Source organism: Pseudophryne corroboree, chromosome 8, assembly GCF_028390025.1.
Source record: "Pseudophryne corroboree isolate aPseCor3 chromosome 8, aPseCor3.hap2, whole genome shotgun sequence".
NCBI lineage: Eukaryota > Metazoa > Chordata > Amphibia > Anura > Myobatrachidae > Pseudophryne > Pseudophryne corroboree.
Window position 1 is genome coordinate 422,930,658 of NC_086451.1, and position 21,216 is coordinate 422,951,873.

At 47.4% G+C, this 21,216-nt stretch overlaps 1 protein-coding gene across 1 annotated transcript in view; it reads left to right on the plus strand.

The window, feature by feature from the left end:
• The first annotated feature begins 1,976 nt into the window (after positions 1-1,976).
• DLL3 (delta like canonical Notch ligand 3) overlaps positions 1,977-21,216 on the plus strand; it is a 188,836-nt gene continuing 169,596 nt past the window's right edge. The window contains exons 1-2 of the mRNA XM_063938598.1: positions 1,977-2,033; positions 2,730-2,969. Of these exons, the coding sequence (XP_063794668.1) occupies positions 1,977-2,033; positions 2,730-2,969 (297 nt within the window). The remainder of the gene's footprint in view (positions 2,034-2,729; positions 2,970-21,216) is intronic.

The following is a 21,216-nucleotide window of genomic DNA, read 5'->3' on the forward strand; positions in this document are numbered from 1 at the left end:
AGCACTTTTTGGATTGTAGGAACTGGCTAGTAATGTGGGGGCAGCTTGGTGTTTTAGTTTAGCAGTTTTGGTATTGTATTACCCAACCAGCAAAGATGGAGCAATTTATGGAATGGAGGCACCATTAGTAACTGGAGTTTAGGACAGCAGCAGCTCTTATATTACATCTTCCAATCAGTAAATAAGGGGAACTTTCTTAGATTGTCAGCAAAAGGGGTGCAGTAAGAAGAGGGCATGGGGGCAGTTTATGCATTGTACGTGCAAATCTGGCTATAGGTTATGGGTCGTTAATAAGGTTCCAGATTTTAGAGTATTGGAGAAGATTATGAAAAGAAAAGCTCTGGGCCACTCTGCACTCTGTAATAAGAGGACAAAGGGATGTAAAAAGCAGCCAGCCGGACAAAGAGACAGAAGGACGGAAGCAGGGGAGAAAGTGAGGTGAGACAGGAGAAGTGTGCTGGGGTGAGAGGGACAGGTGCCTCCTATTAGCATACAGCTGACACCCCCACCCCCCTCTCAGTCTATTCACTGGGACTTTACTGAATGACAAAAGACCCCCAGCCAACCATAACAAGTCCTCTGCATTACAAAGAACCCCCTCCACACACACAAGCACCTTAATACTATAGGAGTGAGCATGACACACGTCAGGGGAAGTGTATCCTTTGTATCTTTTACACGGTATCCATGTAGCATTTATTTCTGTGTATTACAAAGCAACACAACACAAACATACTAACAGCACAACTCATTACACTGCTTTCACCACACAGGATAGTACACAGTGTGCACATACACTGGCAACAGCATATTGTTGTATCAACACAAAGAATAGCAGTAAATTAGTAGCAATATATAAAGTGCTACATCATGAATTGCAACAATTTACACAATGATTCTGTGAAAACTCAAACAGAACTCCATTAACACTTTATGACCTGTAGCAGATGAAACCTCAGAATTATTCATCTTAAATGTCTTCTTTCTGAAGGGGATTGGGTGAAAATGAGCTTATGTGGAAGTGTGTGTGTGTGTGTGTGTGTGTGTGTGTGTGTGTGTGTGTGTGTGTGTGTGTGTGTGTGTGTGTGTGTGTAACGTTTGTATATTTGTTAAACGTTGGTATACATTTCAAACTAAATGATAATATTCTTTTTAACATAAATAAATAAATAATATTCTATGTAACAGATCATCGATGTATAACATTGGCTTATATAATTAGTACACTTATTAAGGACTGAGGTCCAGTTAGGACAATATCTGCTGTTCTTTGGGATAGGGATTTAATTTGTTTTGTGCGGGGTTTAGGAGAACTGATCAAAGAAAGTGTGATTTGAGGAGGAAGGGGTGGACAGAGGGCAGTGGGGCAGGGGGGAAGGGGGGGGGGGGGGGGGGGGAGAGTGTGCCAAGGGAGGGGGCTACATGACAACAGGAGGCTCAGTATAAAGCCCGGGATTGACTTAGAAGAAGTTTAGTCACAGCCAAGAGAGACAACCGTATACACAAAGGACCACCCAAGAGTGGCTCACAGACCCACAGTATACCATCAGATCTACAGGGCACACTGCCTGCTGGACCGATCACATCGGCTGGTGTATGTGCAACTCTGTCAACTAGCGCTACTGGTCTACCGGACTGCAGACAATAAATCTACCAACCAGATCTACCAAACAGCTCTGCTTGTCGGATCTATACCCAGCTCTACACCCCAGCTGTGCCTGCTGTATACCCAGCTCTACACCCCAGCTGTTCCTGATATATACACACCAGCTGCCAGTTCAGCCTGTGCAGCTCTTTCTGCAGTTCTTCCATCTCATACCACTTGGTCCTGGACTTCTCATTGAGCTATATCTGCTTGACTTGCCCTATTCCTGGTTCTACTCTCTGCCAGGCTGTTGTGTACCAGTAAAGCATCGCTAGATTTGCCCCTGGGCCGTCCACTTTATCCTTGGACTTATCAAAGAAAAGGGAATAATATGACAGCAAAGACTCCTCTGTGCCTGGTTCTAGGGGTGATACTGTACCTGCCAGTGGTGAGTAGGGACTATGTCCCAGCTGTTACATTTACACTATGAAATGTTCTGTTCTTACTTTACTATCAGAGTATAACCCAGCAATGCCAGTACAGTATGTACCACTCTAAGCCAGATATGGGGTATCTATAGCCTATTGTCTGTTCTTGGCTTGTCCCCCTGATGCTAGTGGTGCTTTACACTCCATAAATGCCCCTTTGGGAGCAAAACAGTATCAAAACTAGGCTGGTGAATAAAAGCAGACAAAGGGGCAAGAACACACACACACACACACACACACACACACACACACACACACACACACACACACACACCATCCATGTGTATACAGTAGGTACTCTTTTGTAGCATCTATAGGAAGGTTTTGCAGTTTCTAGTTTGCAGAGGGAACTTTATGCTGTAGTATCATCATTATTGTTGTTATTTTCTGTTATAAGGCATCACAAGTTTTCATTAGTACCCTACAAGGGGTAGAACTTGTATAATTTCAGTGCTAGTTTCTGCAACATTTTAATTCTAAAACATTTTAATTCTAGAAATCACAAGTTATTCTAAAGCTGTCAGTATTTAGATGGCTTGGTAGTTTTTGCCCTTGACCTTGGATGTATGTCAGTGAATGTCCATCTCTGTGGTTGCTGTCCTTCAGTACTGCTCTACATGCCTATATGAGTTACACGCCTGTTCCTGTGTCCCCAGGTCCAGCTAGCTGGAGTGTTTGAGCTGAAGGTCCATTCATTCAGCAGTCCCCGCAGTGTATGCGTCGCTGGCCGTTCCTGCCACCTCTTCTTCAGGGTATGTCTGAAGCATGCGCAGCCGGTGGTGTCCCCAGATCCCCCATGCACATTTGGGACAGCTCTGAGTGACCTGATGGCTGTGGAACCAGGGGCCATAGCAGCTAGCAACCCTGTGCGAGTGCCCTTTCACTTCAAGTGGCCGGTAAGTAAGAGAGTATTGTCTGCTAAGTGTTATCATATTGCAATATATGTAATGGCACATAATGGGGGAAATTAAAATGTTTGACAAGTCGGTTGGGTGTCTTTTCCCCCCTCTCTATTAGATAGGAAAAAACAGACTCCCAACTGACTTTTCAAACATTTGAATTCCTCCCTTTATTGTGTCTTGTGTCCTGAAGCCAAACCCTGTCTTGGACCTCTTGGGTTAATGGTAGCTATACACTTATATTAATATTTTAGCAGAGACCTTAGTCTGTTTTTGGATGTTAGCCAGTAAAATCCAAAAACAGCTGATCACATTTCATGGTTAAACATCTAGTTGTTATGGTATGAATCTATATTTATGTACTGTAATTGTGACCTGTTCTATAATCTCTTATTTGTATTCTAATTAGTTAGACCAGATAGGAATAATAATAATATTCATAGTAATAATACCACCATCACATAGGGCTCTATTGTCTGTGTAAAGGTTCATCATTCAGAAAGAGTCAAAGACCTAGACCAATGTTTCCCAAACTCAGTCTTCAATGCACCCTGACAGATCAGCTTTTAAGGCTATCCATGGTTGTACACAGATAGTCAATTGACTGATTACTTCACCTGTGCTCAAGCATGGAAATCCTTAAAACCTGGACTGTTAGGATGCCTTGAGGACTGAAATTGGGATACCCTGACCTAGACCATTGGGCAGGCGTTTCAGTCTGTAGATTAATTTTTGAGGAAATAATCTAGACATCTGGATGAAACTAAGATCTATTAAAGAGAGGAACACATACTATTTAGAAAATGCTTCTCTTCTCTGATGTTACAAAACAGCATTTGTAGTAGCTATTCCATGACCTGTCTAGATGTCTTTCCAATAGAGTCTATATCAGTCACCTTACAGTTGTGTATGCACATCCCACAGAACCTTTATCAGACTTTTTCTACTTACGTTTTCTCAAACGTTTCCCAAACATTAATTGTGGTTCCTCATGTCACAGAGCCTTTGACTATCAGGCGCCCTCTAGTTGTGGCCCTTCATGTCACATAACCTTTGTCTCTCAGGCACCTTCTAGTTGTGGTCCCTCATGTCACATGGCCTTTGTTTATCAGGCCCCCCTCTAGTTGTGGGCCCTCATGTTACAAAGCCTTTGTGTATTAGGCATCCTCTGGTTGTGGTCCTTCATGTCACAGAGCTTTTTTCTATCAGGCGCCCTCTAGTTGTGGTCCCCCATGTCAAATAACCTTTGTCTGTCAGGCACCCTCTGATCACAGGCACTCATGTCACAGATCCTTTGTCTGTTAGGCACCCTCTAGTTGTGGTCCATCATGTCATATAGCCTTTTTCTATCAGGCGACCTCTAGTTGCAAGTGCTCATGTCACAGAGCATTTGTCTATCACGTGACCTCTAGTCGTGGTCTCTCATGTTACAGAACTTTTGTCTATTAGGCGTCCTCTAGTTGTGGTCCCTCATGTCACATAACCTTTGTCTATTAGGCGCCCTCTAGTTGTAGGCACTCATGTCACATAACCTTTGTCTGTTGGGCACCCTCTAATTGTAGGCGCTCTTGTCACAGAGCCTTTGTCTATCAGGCGCCCTCTAGTTGTGGTCCATCATATCATATAGCATTTTTCTATCAGGCGCCCTCTAGTTGTAAGTGCTCATGTCATAAAGTCTTTACTTATCAAGCACCCTCTAGTTGTGGTCCCTCATGTCACATAGCTTTTGTGCCAGGTCACCCCTAGTTGTGGTCCCTCATGTCACAGAGCTTTTGTCTAACAGGTACCCTCAAGTTGTGGTTGTTCATGTCACAGAGCCTTTATCAGGTGCCCATTTAGTTGTCCTTCATATCACAGAGGCTTGGTCTATCAGGCACCCTCTAATTGTGGTCCCTCATGTCACAGAGCTTTTGTCTATCATGCGCCTTCTAGTTGTGGTTCCTCAAGTCACAGAGCCTATGTCTATCAGGCACCCTCTAATTGTGGTCCCTCATGTCACATAGCCCTTGTCTATTAGGTGCCCTCTAGTTGTGGTCCCTCATGTCACAAAGCCTTTGTCTATCAGGCGCCCTCTAGTTGTAGGTGCTCATGTCACATAGCTATTGTCTATCAGGTGCTCTCTTGTTGTGGGTGCTCATGTCACAGAGCTTTTCTCTGTCATGTGCCCTCTAGTTGTGGTCCCTCATGTCACATAGCCTTTTTCTGTTAGGCCCTCTAGCTATAGGCGCTCATGTCACATAGCCTTTGTCTATCAGGCGCTCTCTAGTTGTGGGTGCTCATGTCACAGAGCTTTTCTCTGTCATGTGCCCTCTAGTTCTGGTCCCTCATGTCACAGAGCTTTTGTCTATCATGCGCCTTCTAGTTGTGGTTCCTCAAGTCACAGAGCCTATGTCTATCAGGCACCCTCTAGTTGTGGTCCCTCATGTCACAAAGCCTTTGTCTATCAGGCGCCCTCTAGTTGTAGGCGCTCATGTCACATAGCCTTTGTCTATCAGGCGCTCTCTTGTTGTGGGTGCTCATGTCACAGAGCTTTTCTCTGTCATGTGCCCTCTAGTTGTGGTCCCTCATGTCACATAGCCTTTTTCTGTTAGGCCCTCTAGCTATAGGCGCTCATGTCACATAGCCTTTGTCTATCAGGCGCTCTCTAGTTGTGGGTGCTCATGTCACAGAGCTTTTCTCTGTCATGTGCCCTCTAGTTGTGGTCCCTCATGTCACATAGCCTTTGTCTATTAGGCGCCCTCTAGTTGTGGTCCCTCATGTCACAAAGCCTTTGTCTATCAGGCGCCCTCTAGTTGTAGGTGCTCATGTCACATAGCCTTTGTCTATTAGGCGCTCTCTAGTTGTGGGTGCTCATGTCACAGAGCTTTTCTCTGTCATGTGCCCTCTAGTTGTGGTCCCTCATGTCACATAGCCTTTGTCTATTAGGTGCCCTCTAGTTTTGGTCCCTCATGTCACATAGCCTTTTTCTATTAGGCGCCCTCTAGCTGTAGGCGCTCATGTCACAGAGCCATTGTCTATCAGGCACTCTCTAGTTGTGGGTGCTCATGTTCCAGGACCTCATACCACAGAACCTTTTTTCAGTTGTGGTCTCTAGTTACATCAAATAGAACCTTTGTCTATCAGTTGCCCTTTAGTTGTGTTTTTGTATCTATGTCATATTACCATTGTCTATTTTGTGTCGTTTAATTGTGTTTGATCATGTCACAACCTTTCTGTATGAGACAATGTAGTTACGTCTCAACATCATGCGTTCATTTCTGATTGTATGTCTCTGTGGTGTAGAACCCTCATCTGTCAGTCAGTCTGTTCTGCAGCTCATGTTGTATAGCAGCCTCAGTTTGTCTTCAGATGTTGCAAAACAATTTTCTGTTAAACTGGGCAAACAAAGAGCAATATATTGGCTGTTCAATCGACGGGGCCGATATATTGCAAGCCCTTTGGTGGGTGTTTACCTTCCAATATGTCTGTGAACGAAGTTATTTACAGACATAACGCATCAGTCCTGTAGCCCAGCCAATGGCTGAGAAATCTACAGATATATCGGCTCATCTGGCTGTGAGCACGGGTGGTCGGCATCGCTGCAGGGACCGCCTGTGACTGACATCTCAACTGGTTAAATGCCCATCCAGTTGTGACACCAGGTACTACGCATCGGGCGGATGTTTGTAAAGTGTGATGCACACGTCGGCAAGGTGTGCACCTAGCAATTTAGATCTGAGTTTGGCCCTTCTCACATCTAAATCTCTCTGCTCATTTTACATCTGCTTCAGTCTTTGCATCCGTTACAGAACATTAAGGGGGTTATTCAGACCTTGACTGCGCACATGCACTGGCCGTTGTGTATGTGCACGACCTTACACATTGCGGCCGCATCCAGGATGGATGTGGCCACAGTGTGATTGACAGCGGCAGCCGTCGGGGAGAGGGGGTGGTGGGTGACGTTGCAGCGTTGGGGGGCAGGGCGTTCCAAATGTGGGCGGGCCAGGACTGTTTTCAGGGAGGCTGCATGATGTCACATGCAGCCGCTCCGGGGAAAAAAATGTCGTCAGACTGCCTGACAGTACAGCCAGCCCGCGATGCCAGGGGTCAACCTTATTTCCCATGCGTTTGCAATCTAATTGCGGATGCATCGGGAGGCTGCCTCACACATGCTGGGCGGACTTACCCTGTGCTGGGCGGCCCCCAACATGTGAGGAGATGACCGCAGATCTGGCTGCGTATGCAGTGATCTGCGTTCATCTCGGAATAAGGTCCTAAGTGATGAAGTGTCTGCTAATTGTACTTACATATTATGGAGAATTACTCTTCATACATCTTCTAGTTATGTTCCTACACCAGTCTTTACCAGTCATATTCCTTCCATTATGTTCCCCTGTATCATTCCATATTGGGGTCTGGGACTCAGGGTCAACACCAATTAGGGCAACACCACGTAGGTCGATAACAATTGGTCGACACGCCTTAGGTCGACATGGACACAAGGTCGACATGGAAAAAGGTGAACATGAGTTTTTATGTTTTTTTTGGTGTCGTTTTCTCCGTAATGTGACCGGGAACACCAATTAGTGCACCGTCTTTGCTCGCCATGCTTCGGGCAAGGTGCCTCGCTCTGCTTCCGCTGCGCTCGTCACAGGTTACAGTTCCCAATTGTAGTCCACGTGGATCGTAAAGTATGAAAAAGTTTAAAAAAATGAAAAAACAAAACAAAAAACTCATGTCGACCTTTTTTCCATGTTGACCTATTTCAGGTGTCGACCTAAGGTGTGTCAACCAATTGGTGACGACCTGGAGTCCAGATATCCCATATTGACCCATGATAGCTGCATTTGCCTGATTGTCAGTTTTTCGTACAGCCGTACAGCAAGAAATAATTTACCCCTGAAATCTGCTCTTTCCAGCTGCCTTCTGAGTGACCTAAATGGGGGCAGATCCCCTCTCTTTAACTAATGCAGTGTTGCATGCACTGCAAGTCTGTTTTGCAGACGTGTCTTGCATGTTTCTGCAGTGTGTATGCTGTGGAGGCGATCACATGCTTCTCAGCCGAATCTCCACTTCTACAGGGGCACATGCACAGCCAGGCTAAGTTGAGTGAGCGCGCTTCGAGGGTATGTTGACGGCAGTGCCGTAACTCATACTTACCTACTCTCCCGGGATGGGCGGGAGGCTCCCGAAAATCGGGTGACCCTCCCGCACCCTCCCCCCCCGGAAGAGCAGGCAAGGCTCCCGATTTTTTAGGGGCCCCCCTGCCCGACTGCCCACTTAGTGAGTAAAGTGGGTGGTCTAGGCAGTCGATGACGCGATTCTTGCTGAATCGCGTCTTCATAGCAACGCCCCCTGCTGTATAATGGCGGTAATCGCGGCATTACATAGCAGGGGGCATGGCTTAAATTATGTGCCGTGATAACCCCGCCCCTGTTCCGCCTCCGCCCGCCCCTGTTCTGCCTCCGCCCCGCCCCCTATCAGTGTCATAACCCTTGCTGAGCCGACCTGGCTGCTCTCTCCCGGAGAGAGCAGCCAGGATGTCGGCATGTATGCCGTAACTAGGCATTTTACTGCTTTGTTACAACAAAAAAGGAAGGCTGCGTTCCAAGAGGAAAGAACAATTACTTACACTAATGTGTCAAAGTTAAAAAAAGACAATTTATTGAAAACAATATCCTATGCAATAATTAATATACCACATGAATTCATGTAATTTAAAAAGGGAGTGGTTTACCCGGGATACTGGGTCATGACATGTATCATGATACAGTGCAAGGAATCCGTTCCAAATTATGCCCTTAAATTGAATTAGAGTCCAGTAGCAAGAGTCTCTTGTAAAAATAGAGAGTCCAATTGTTCTTTATATGCACCGTTAGAGGATTGTGCAGTATAAATCCCGTATGGTGTGTGAGTAGCTCATGCAATACAGTGTTTGGATGGTGTCTCTCTGAAACTCCTCTGAATGGCTGGCAAATGGCAAGGGCTGGTTCAGATCCAAATGAAGATTGTCCTGCTCCAGTGGATAACACTGTCGCGTTTCGCTGCATATAGCTTGCATATAGCTTCCGGCACTGCTTCTCTCCTCCTCTCCTCCGGCACGGTGCACACAGCACAGGCAGCTTGTAATGAGTCAATTAATTTGACTCATTACAAGCCGCTGACATAGTTGCTGGTGGTTGCGCCCAGGGACGGTTCCGGGGCTTCTTGCGCCCCGGGCGGCATTAGGGTGTGTGGCTTCATACAGGGGGCGTGGTCAGTTACGCCCCCTGTACTGTAGTAGGATGTGCGGTGCGCGATGACGTCATCGCGCACCGCACAGCAAAGGTCCTCTCCACAAAGGAAAACTAGACGCTAAGCGTGACGTCAACGCGCACTGCACATCATTACAGTAAAGGTCCTCTCCACGAAGGGAAACTAGACGCGTAGCGTCTAGTTTCCCTTCACAACGGGCAGCCGACAAAGGGAAACTAGACGCGTAGACTTCACAGCGGGCAGCGGATCTTGCCATGGTGCGGCGCCCTCCGGATGGCGCCGGTGCCCCGGGCAAAAGTACTGCTTGCCCGTGGAAAGATCCGCTACTGGTTGCGCCCTCAGGGCGACTGCGCTGTGTGCCAGGCACACCTGGCACACACGTAGTTACAGCTCTGGTTGACGGAACTGTGGCGTTCAGCAGTAGGCAACCTGTGGCAGTCCACCTGCTGTGGAACTATATATCCCAGCATGCACTCATGCTAAAACTGTCAGGTCATGCTGGGATGTGTAGTTCCACAGCTGCTGGAGTGCCACGAGTTGCCTACCCCTGCAATAGTTGATGTACTTACACCCTGGACAAACTTCACCCAGTGCAACAAGATAATACTGATTCTGCTATTCCCATCTCTGCAGCTTACAAGGGTCATTCCAAATGAATCGCACGTAGCAACTTTTTGCTGCCCGTGTGATCAACTAGATGCCGCCTATGGGGGGAGGTTTTTTTTGCATAGCAAGGCTGCGAACGCTTGTGCAGCCGTGCTATGCAAAAACATTTTGTGCAGTTTCTGAGTAGCTTTCAACTTACTCACCCGCTGCCATGTCTTCAGCCTGTCCGGTCCCGGAATTAACGTCAGACACCCGCCCTGCAAACGCCTGGACACGCCTGCGTTGGACTCACCAGGGGTGAAGCCCGAGGCTGTCCCCCCCATCCAAGGGCGGCGGATGGGGGGCTGATAGCCTTGTGAAAAAATGTGAATATTGTTTTTAGTAGCAGTACTACAAGTCCCAGCAAGCCTCCCCCGCAAGCTAGTACTTGGAGAACCACAAGTATCAGCATGCGGTGGAAAACCGGGCCCGCTGGTACCTGTAGTACTACTACTAAAAAAATACCCCCAAAAAAACACGACACACACACCGTGAAAGTATAAGTTTATTACATACATGCACACCTCCAAACATACATACTTACCTATGTTCCCACGAGGCTCGGCCCACTTCTCCATGTAGAATCCTTGGGGTACCTGTGAAAAAAATTATACTCACATAATCCAGTGTAGTATCAGACCTTTGTATAATCCACGTACTTGGCAAAACAATAAAACGGAAACCCGACCACGCACTGAAAGGGGTCCCATGTTTACACATGGTACCCCTTTCCCCGACTGCCAGGACCCCCCCTGACTCCTGTCAAAGAGGGTCCCATCAGCCAATCACGACGTGGCGCTCCCTGATTGGCTGAAGGGACCCTCTTTGACAGGAGTCAGGGGGGGTCCTGGCAGTCGGGGAAAGGGGTACCATGTGTAAACATGGGACCCCTTTCAGTGCGTGGTCGGGTTTCCGTTTTATTATTTTGCCAAGTACGTGGATTATACAAAGGTCTGATACTACACTGGATTATGTGAGTATAATTTTTTTCACAGGTACCCCAAGGATTCTACATGGAGAAGTGGGCCGAGCCTCGTGGGAACATAGGTAAGTATGTATGTATGGAGGTGTGCATGTATGTAATAAACTTATACTTTCACGGTGTGTGTGTCCTGTTTTTTTTGGGGTATTTTTTTAGTAGTAGTACTACAGGTACCAGCGGGCCCGGTTTTCCACCGCATGCTGGTACTTGTGGTTCTCCAAGTACCAGCTTGCGGGGGAGGCTTGCTGGGACTTGTAGTACTGCTACTAAAAACAATATTCAAATTTTTTCACAAGGCTATCAGCCCCCCATCCGCCACCCTTGGATGGGGGGGACAGCCTCGGGCTTCACCCCTGGCCCTTGGGTGGCTGGAGGGGGGGGACCCCTTGATTTAAGGGGTTCCCACTCCTCCAGGGTACCCCGGCCAGGGGTGACTAGTTGGGTATGTAATGCCAGGGCCGCAGGGACCAGTATAAAAGTGTCCCCCAGCTGTGGCATTATGTACCTGGCTAGTGGAGCCCGGTGCTGGTTTCAAAAATACGGGGGACCCCTACGCTTTTTGTCCCCCGTATTTTTGGAACCAGGACCAGGCGCAGAGCCCGGTGCTGGTTGATTAAATATGGGGGAACCCCTGTCATTTTCCCCCCCATATTTTTTCAACCAGGACCGGCTCAAAGAGCCTGAGGCTGGTTATGCTTAGGAAGGGGGACCCCACGCAATTTTTTTTTCAGTTTTTACACTAAACAGACCCTTTCCCATAGATAACCATGCACAGATCTCACTGATCCGTGCATGGTTATCCAAACTCGACTGGAAAAAGCAGGTCTATTTTTTTGCTGCTTTTTTTAACGAATCGGAAAAAAACAGTGCCCACTTGAGCACTCAGAAACTAACACCCAAATACGAATGAATAGTGAATGCCCGTATTGTATGAAATAACAGCCGTGTTTGACCGATGGTCTATTCATTCGTATTTCGGAACTTTGCAAATCAAACCATTACGAATAGTCTAAACACTGCCGAGATTGGTGCTTAGTGAATTCCCGGATTGGGACTTAGAAAAAAAAAAAACAAATCGGACAAACTCGAATTCTTAGTAAATATTGGCCAATGTGTGAATCAGATTCTTTGAGTTGAAATAGTCACACAGTCCTGTGTAGAATGATTTGTTTGCAGCAGGACATTCTTATACCTTAAAGCTCCTAACGCATACAGTTTAACAAATCCAGTAGAAATACAGACGTGAGCATTTTAGGGAACTTACCCAAAAGGAAGCATGGAATTTATATGATTTTCTTCATCAAAGCCGAGCAGGCGTAATCAGTGTCGGACTGGGGCATGTAGGGCCCACCGGCGGAATACAGTGGTAGGGTCCCATGTTTAGGGATGTGGCCAGTCTGCAGAGGGGGTGTGGTCAGTCTGCAGAGGGTGTGGCCTGCCACCTCATTGGTTTAACTAACCATTAGAGAGTGCAATGTCTGGGCCCCTTCATAAATATATACAGTAAATTCAGCTGCTGCATGCATGATAATGTTCCAGATTAATAACGTATTAATATCAGCAATGCACTGTAGAAAATACACCATACTCCAGTATAAGGAAACCTATGTATGATGTATAATTCAAGTGCACAGTCTGGAACCTGATCCTTAGAGCAGGAGGTGGGGCCCCGGGCTGTGGGGCCCACCGGGGGCTTCCCCTGTACCTCTGTGGGCCAGTCCAAGCCTGGGTGTAATCAGTAGGAATGGTTAGGGGTCTCACATGGAGAAAGGCTCATTGATACTTTGTATAAGGCAGATTGCTAGCTCAGAGTGTCTGTCTATACCAGTGATGGCTAACCTTGACACTCCAGCTGTTGTTGAACTACACATCCCAGCATGCCCTGCATCAGTTTTAGCATGACCAAATAACAAAACTGTAGCAGGGCATGCTGGGATATGTAGTTCAACAACAGCTGGAGTGTCAAGATTAGCCATCACTGGTCTATACCTTTCTATCCCTCAGTAATAGCTTTTTCGTCACCCATTGACAAGTTACAAGTTAGGGCTAAGACACTTATAGAACACATTTAGTGATACAGCTAGATGGTTTTCCTTAATGATATTTTACCATATCAATCAATAACTTACTCTCCAAACTATGCTGATTCTTCATACTATATAATCATGCTACACATCATACTCTCTCCATAATGCAATTACAGTGCTGTAACATTGATGCTCTCTGTCCCCCTATCCCCCACATGTGATGTCATGAAGGGGGTCACTAGGATGGAAGGTGCCATTGATGCAGCGATGGTGCCACTGCCACATCCTGGGCCTTTAGACTGTGCATATACTTCTATTTAAGGCCCTGTATAATTATTTTTCAGATCACCCACAGTACTTTCGCTCCATACTCATATTACAAATTTTCATACTCCAGTCCTCATATTACTGACAGTACAATATAAATTAGAAATTTTAGTACTAGCTCTCCATATACTTACTGAGCACACTGCACTTGCTCCATACTACAGTTACTCCTGTCCTTATGTACTCTCCATATTATACTTCTGACACCTCACAGTACTTCTTACACCACTCATTCTCCATAGCATATATATTCAATGGACCACCACAGAACCATTCACAGAACTCTCACTTACGTGCACATTTATATGGGAAATGTGAAAAAAAAAAAAAAACTGTTGAGGTGGTGGGGGATCCTTGAGATAATAATGCCATCTGAAGATGGCATTATTACATACCTCCCAACATTGGTGGTTCGTGGAGCTGGACCCTGCGCACGTCCACAAAGGAGTTGGAGACTTTGGGAAAAGGGGTGGAGCTGTATGGCACCCCCCTTTCCCTTCACTCTGGGGGCGTACCCACCACTCTCTGAGGTGCTGGGCTGCCCCCATGCTCTCCTGCTGCTTACCAGCTGCTCTGCTAAGCTGTTCTCCCGCTGCTTGCCCACTATGTGTGTGCTCCCCCCAACCCCCTTCCCACGTGTGGGACAGCGGAACAGTCCTAGAAAAACGGGACTGACCCATCCGCATCTGAGAGGCGGATTGTGATAGATATGCCCCTTACTCCCCACAATACTTGCTCTACAAATAATCATAAACACGCTGAGATTTATGGTCAAATAGATGTAAAGTGGTCTAACCAACCATAAATATTGCAGCTTGTGCCATGTGTTCATCTTTTGCCGTTATTTATATAGCGCACACATATTCCGCAGCACTTTACAGAGAATATTTGCCCATTCACATCAGTCCCTGCCCCAGTGGAGCTTACACTCTATGGGGGTCATTCCGACCTGATCGCACGCTAGCTATTTTTTGCAGCACTGTGATTAGGTCAAAACCTCGGCAAAACTGGGCATGCGTATGCACCGCAATGCGCAGGCGCGTCGTATGGGTACAGAGCGGATCGGTGCTGGGCGATGAATTTAATGAAGAAACCATTCGCACAGCCGATCGCAAGAAGATTGACAGGAAGAAGGCGTTTATGGGTGTCAACTAACCGCTTTCAGGGAGTGGTTAGAATAACACAGGCGTGTCCAAGCATTTGCAGGGCGGGTGTCTGACGTCAATTCTGGGCCGGATAGGCTGAAGTGATCACAGCGGCTGAGTAAGTCCTGGGCTACTCAGAAACTGCACAAACTGTTTTTGTACCGCTCGGCTGCAAAAGCATTTGCACACTTGCAAAGCGAAAATACACTCCCTCATAGGCGGCGACTATCTGATCACAGCGCTGCAAAAAATAGCTAGCGAGCGACCAACTTGGAATGACCCCCCTATATTCCCTACCACATGTACACACATTCACGTTAGGGTTAATTTTTGTTGGGAGCGAATTAACCTACCAGTATAGTTTTGGATTGTGGGAGGAAATCCACACAAGTACGGGGAGAATATACAAACTCCACACAGTTAGGGCCATGGTGGGAATCGAACCCATGACCTCAGTGCTGTGAGGCAGTAATGCTAACCATTACACCATCCGTACTGCCCGCATAAGTAATTTAGACCTATCCCTAACCATAACTTACCTTTCCCACAGCCTTACCCTGTCTCCCAGGGCTGTTTCAGGACAATTTGGCTCCCAGTGCGCAATTTAAAATTGTGCCCCCCCCCCCTTTTGACATAAGAATACAAAAACTAACAAATTTGGCGCGCGTGCTCCCAGTAAGGGTGTGTGGCCATGTTAAAATGGGCGTGGTCTCATTAAAATTGGCGAAAAGTCTACCTTACACCCCAGTTTTTGACCCTGCACCTACAGATCACGGCCACCTAGGGAAAAAAACAAAAACAAAACATATTAAGCCCCACACAGTAATGCCCGCTGCACCATATTAGGCCACACACCGCAATGTCCTTGATACATTAAATCCCCATTTCACAATTTACGGCAGGCAAGAGTCCCCATTTTACACAGTACAGCAGGAAAGTCTCCCCATTTTACACATTACGGCAGGGAAGAGTCCCCATTTTACACATTATGGCAGGCAAGAGTCCCCATTTTACACATTACGGCAGGGAAGAGTCCCCATTTTACACATTACGGCAGGCAAGAGTCCCCATTTTACATATTACGGCAGGCAAGAGTCCCCATTTTCCACATTACGGGAGGCAAGTGTCCCCATTTTACACATTTTACGCAGGCTGAAAGAGAAAGTTCTACTTACATTTGCAGCGGCATCCGTCCTCTTCCATCCTGCTCTTCAACCTGCGTCGGCCCGGCTCTCCCTCCGTGTCCTGGGTGGCTCCCCCTCCTCCACGTCATCTGTACTCCGCTCGAGGGTGGAGTTTTGTGTAATGACGTGTTTGCAGCGTGATGTCACAACACAAACGCGTCATTGCACGAAACTCCGCCTCCTGAGCAGAGTAGTAATGACGGGGAGCATGTGGAGCACAAACTGAGCCACCAAGAGCCGCGGTGGGCGCCCCATGCGAATGCACGCCTCGCCCGCCGCGATAAATGGCTCTGCTGTCTCCTCCTGCAGCCTAAACCCTAACTCAACCCTCCAGCAGCCTAACCCTAACTCACTCCTCCCATAGCCTAACCCTAACTTTCTCCCCCAACTCCGCAGCCTAACCCTAACCTTCCCTCTCTCACAGCCTAACCCTAACCCTCCCCTAGCCTAACCTTAACCTTCCCCCTCCAGCATCCTAACCGCCCCCCCTCCCCCCGCAGCCTTACCATATCCTCTCCCACCCCCTAGTGCCTAACCCTAACCCTCCTCCTAGTGCCTAACGCCCTAACCCAAACCAAGTACTTATCGGCGGGATTCTGACCAGTGGGATCCCGCTGTCGGCATTACCTCCTAGTCACTGCCCAGGATTGCCCAATACATTTCTGCTACATTTCATATACCGTGCTTCTGAATCAGTACTGCAGCTCTGCTCATATGCCTGCGTTGGCCGGACCGCTCCCCCTAAACGGCGGCTTAACGCCGCCATCCAGCCCCCTCCCGCCCAGCGACCACCTCTGCCTCAGAGGCAATCGCTAGGCAACGACGGCTGCCATGCGCCGGCGCATGCGCGGTTCCGATCCGATCGCTGCGCTGCGACAAACTGCAGCGAGCGATCGGGTCGGAATGACCCCCCATGTGCACTGCAGGTGTGGCAGATATAACATGTGCAGAGAGAGTTAGATTTGGGTGGGTTATATTGTTTCTGTGCAGGGTAAATATTGGCTGCTTTATCTTTACACTGCAATTTAGATTTCAGTTTGAACACACCACACCCAAATCTAACTCTCTCTGCACATGTTACATCTGCCCCTCCCTGCAGTGCACATGGGGGGTCATTCCGAGTTGTTCGCTCGCAAGCTGCTTTTAGCAGCTTTGCACACGCTAAGCCGCCGCCTACTGGGAGTGAATCTTAGCTTATCAAAATTGCGAACGAAAGATTTTCAAAATTGCGAATAGACACTTCTTAGCAGTTTCTGAGTAGCTCCAGACTTACTCGGCATCTGCGATCAGTTCAGTCAGTTTCGTTCCTGGTTTGACGTCACAAACACACCCAGCGTTCGCCCAGACACTCCTCCGTTTCTCCAGCCACTCCCGCGTTTTTCCCTGAAACGGTAGCGTTTTTTCACACACACACCCATAAAACGGCCTGTTTCCGCCCAGAAACACCCACTTCCTGTCAATCACATTACGATCACCAGAACGAAGAAAAACCCTCGTAATGCCGTGAGTAAAATACCTAACTGCATAGCAAATTTACTTGGCGCAGTCGCACTGCGGACATTGCGCATGCGCATTAGCGACTATTCGCTCCATTGCGAGAAAAAAATAACGAGCGAACAACTTGGAATGACCCCCATGGTTTTGCCCAACTGCTAACAAATTGGTTGCTACGATCAGGTCTGAATTAGGCACAGAATGTAGGGGGTCACAGCGGTGCAAACGGGTCACCTGCAGTGCACATGGTTTTGCAAAACTGCTAACAAATTTGCTGCTGCGATCAGATCTGAATTAGGCCCTTGGTCTCAGGATGGGTAATTGGGAATATTTCACTCTCTAATTTTAAGGCTTTGGCATAAACACCTGTTTACATTTTAAATCAGTCAAAGCCGCTGATGAATGGTGGGTTTTCAAAACCGACATTTAGTAAATCTATCCCTAAGTCTGTTCAGATAGTGATATCATCTGTCCCAAGCTAGAACTATGCTTTGTCTTTACCTTGAGCAATGGAGACCTTTTCCAAAAATCTCATAGCTATTGAATTCGCCCCCCTGCCTATTCAATTGCGGACCGTTTTCAACCATTTTTAAGACATTTTCACCACTGCATTTTCACCTTTTTTTTTTTTAAAGTGAAAAGGCATTGGCGCAAAAAGCCTCAAAATCATTGAAAATGCGTGTGAAAAAACATGTGGATTCGCCAAACCACGTTTTTTGCTCCTGCTGAATTTTTCGCCTAGGTAATAAAACGGTCCTGCTGTTGAATAGGGCGATTCCCCATTCACTCTAAAAAATAGCAAAAAATGGCGTTTTTCACCTAGGTGAAAAAAAAAACGAACCTAATCGAATACCCCCCTATAATGGAAATGTGGAGAAGTTGCAGTAAGCAAATATTCCCTAATATAAATAAATTGATGTATTAGGGGTTATGGAACTGTACCCATCACATAACGTTAAGTAGGAAAACAAACTCCTATACGTGCACAACACTATTCATTAGGGTGTGCACCATGGGAGGGGCGTATTATTACCACCAAGGAGGGTGTATAGCACCTCCCATGGGCATGTCTTGCACCACCACACCCATGGCCATGTTGAGCACTATGTTCAAGTAATATCACTAGTCATGATCATCCCACGGGGATAAAGGATGGTCATTCCGAGTTGTTCGCTTGTTGCAGATTTTCGCTATACAGCGATCAGGCAAAAATCGGCATTTCTGCGCATGCGCATGGGCGGCAGTGCGCACGCGCAAAGTACTTTTACTCAAAACTATGCAATTTTACACAGGTCCGAGCGATGCATTTCAGTCGCTCTGCTGATCGGTGAGTGATTGACAGGAAGTGGGTGTTTCTGGGCGGAAACTGAGCGTTTTCCGGGAATGTGCTAAAAAACGCAGGCGTGTCAGGCTAAAACGCAGGAGTGGCTGGAGAAACGGGGGAGTGGCTGGCCGAACGGAGGGCGTGTTTGTGACGTCAAACCAGGAACTAAACGGACTGAGGTGATCGCAATCTGTGAGTAGGTCTGGAGCTACTCAGAAACTGCAGGGAATTATTTAATAGCAGAACTGCTAATCTTTCATTCGCAATTCTGCTAAGCTAAGATACACTCCCAGAGGGCGGCGGCCTAGCGTGTGCACTGCTGCTAAAAGCAGCTAGCGAGCGATCAACTCGGAATGAGGGCCAATGTCTCTAAGTCTATGTCAAAAATAGGATTTTGGTACCTACCAGTAAATCCTTTTCTCGTAGTCTGAAGAGGATGCTGGGGTCCACATTAGTACCATGGGTATAGACGGGTCCACCAGGAGCCATTGGCACTTTAAGAGTTTGAGAGTGTGGGCTGGCTCCTCCCTCTATGCCCCTCCTACCAGACTCAGTCTAGAAACTGTGCCTGAGGAGAAGGACATCTTCGAGAGAAGGATTATACACAGATAGTGGTGAGATTCGTACCAGCTCACACATACAAGGCACGTCAAGCCAATTAAGCTTGAACACTCAGCAACAGCTGAAACATTACTTACCAAGTAACAATGCAGTACTCAACTAAACGAGTTGTACTGAACCAAATAACATTTGCAGGAAAATGAAGCGCTGGGCGGGAGCCCAGAATCCTCTACGGACTCCGAGAAAAGGATTTACCGGTAGGTACCAAAATCCTATTTTTCTTACGTCCTAGAGGATACTGGGGTCCACATTAATACCATGGGGATGTACCAAAGCTCCCAGAACAAGAGGGAGAGCGCAGAGGCTCCTGTAGAACTGATAGACTGAACTTCAGATCATCAGAGGCCAAAGTATCGAACTTGTAAAACTTTGCAAACGTGTTTGACCCAGACCAAGTTGCAGCTCGGCACAGTTGCACTGCCAAGACACCCCGGGCAGCCGCCAAGGAAGACCCCACCTTACGAGCAGAGTGGGCCTTAACAGATTTTGGACATGGCAGTCCTGCCGTAGAATAAGCATGCTGGATAATGAACCTAATCCAGCGAGAAATAGTCTGCTTAGAAGCAGTACACACAATTTTCTTGGGATCATATAGGACAAACAGAGAGTCCGACTTTCTGTGACGAGAAGTTCTCTTCACATATATCTTCAGAGCCCTTACAACATCTAAGGACTTTCATGTAATTGAGGAGTCAGTAGCCACTGGCACCACAATGGGTTGGTTGATATGAAATGCCGACACAACCTTTGGAAGAAACTGCTGACGTTTCCGAAGCTCAGCTCTATCTTCGTGGAAGATCAAGTAAGGGCTTTTACATTCGGACACGGGTCTAGCAGAAGCTAAGGCCAACAACGTGACCATGTAAGAAAGTTCACACCCCTTTATTGGGTGTTTAAATGTGAAGTCTCTTGACCCCCCCCAAAAAAAAATAAAAAAAATCGAATACATTAACCCTACATGTAAGAAACTTGAGCTCAACCTCCTGTAGAGGCTCAAACCAATCCCACTGGAGGAACTGCAACACCACGTTAAGGTCCCAGGGCGCCGTAGGCGGTACAAAGGGAGGTTGGATGTGCAGAACTCCCTTCAAAAAAGTCTGAACCTCAGGGAGGGAAGCCAACTGTTTCTGAAAGAAAATAGACAGGGACGAAATCTGGTCCTTCACAGATCCTTACCTTAGGCCCATATGCAATCCTGCTTGCAGGAAGAGGAGAAAACTTCCAAGTTGGAACTCCACCGTAGGAAACTTCTTGGATTCACACCAAGAGACATATTTCTTCCAAATACGATGGTAATGTTTAGACGTCACCCCTTTCCTAGCCTGTATCAGGGTAGGAATGACCTTCTTCGGAATGCTCTTCCGAGCAAGTATCAGACGCTCAACTTCCATGCCGTCAAACGTAGCCATGGTAAGTCTTGATAGGCAAACGGCCCCTGCTGCAGCAGGTCCTACCGAAGAGGAACAGGCCTCGGTTCTTCTTGCAGTAGATTCAGAAGATCCGTGTACCAAGCCCTTCTTGGCCAGTCTGGGGCAATGAGGATCACTTGAACCCTTGTTCTCCTTATGAGCTTTAGGATTCTTAGGATGAGTGGGAGTGGTGGAAACACATACACTGACTGGAACACCCACGGAGACACCAGGCTGTCCACTGCCACTGCCTGTGGGTCCCTCGACCTGGAACAATAACGCAGAAGCTTCTTGTTGAGACAAGAGGCCATCATGTCTATTTGGGGTAATCCCCAAAGATCTGTTATTTCCATGAACACCTCCGGATGGAGACCCCACTCCCCTGGATGGAGATAGTATCTGCTGAGGAAGTCTGCTTCCCAGTTGTCTACTCCCGGAATTAAGATGGCTGACAGCGCCAATGCGTGCTTTTCTGTCCAGAGGAGTATTCTTGTGACCTCTGACATTGCCGCTCTGCTCTTCGTTCCGCCTTGTCGGTTTATATAAGCCACTGTTGTTACGTTGTCCGACTGCACTTGAATGGCCCGATTTCTTAGAAGAGGGGCCGCCTGAAGAAGACCGTTGTATACGGCTCTCAGTTCCAGGATGTTGATGGGCAGGCCGGCTTCCAGGCTTGACCACCACCTTACTCCCTGAGTGACTGCTCCCCGGCCCCTAAGGCTTGCATCCGTGGTTAGAAGGACCCAGTCCTGAATCCCGAACCTGCGGCCCTCCAGAAAGTGAGGCAATTGGAGCCACCAGAGGAGTGAGATCATGGCCTTTGGCGACAGATGAATTCTCTGGTGCATGTGG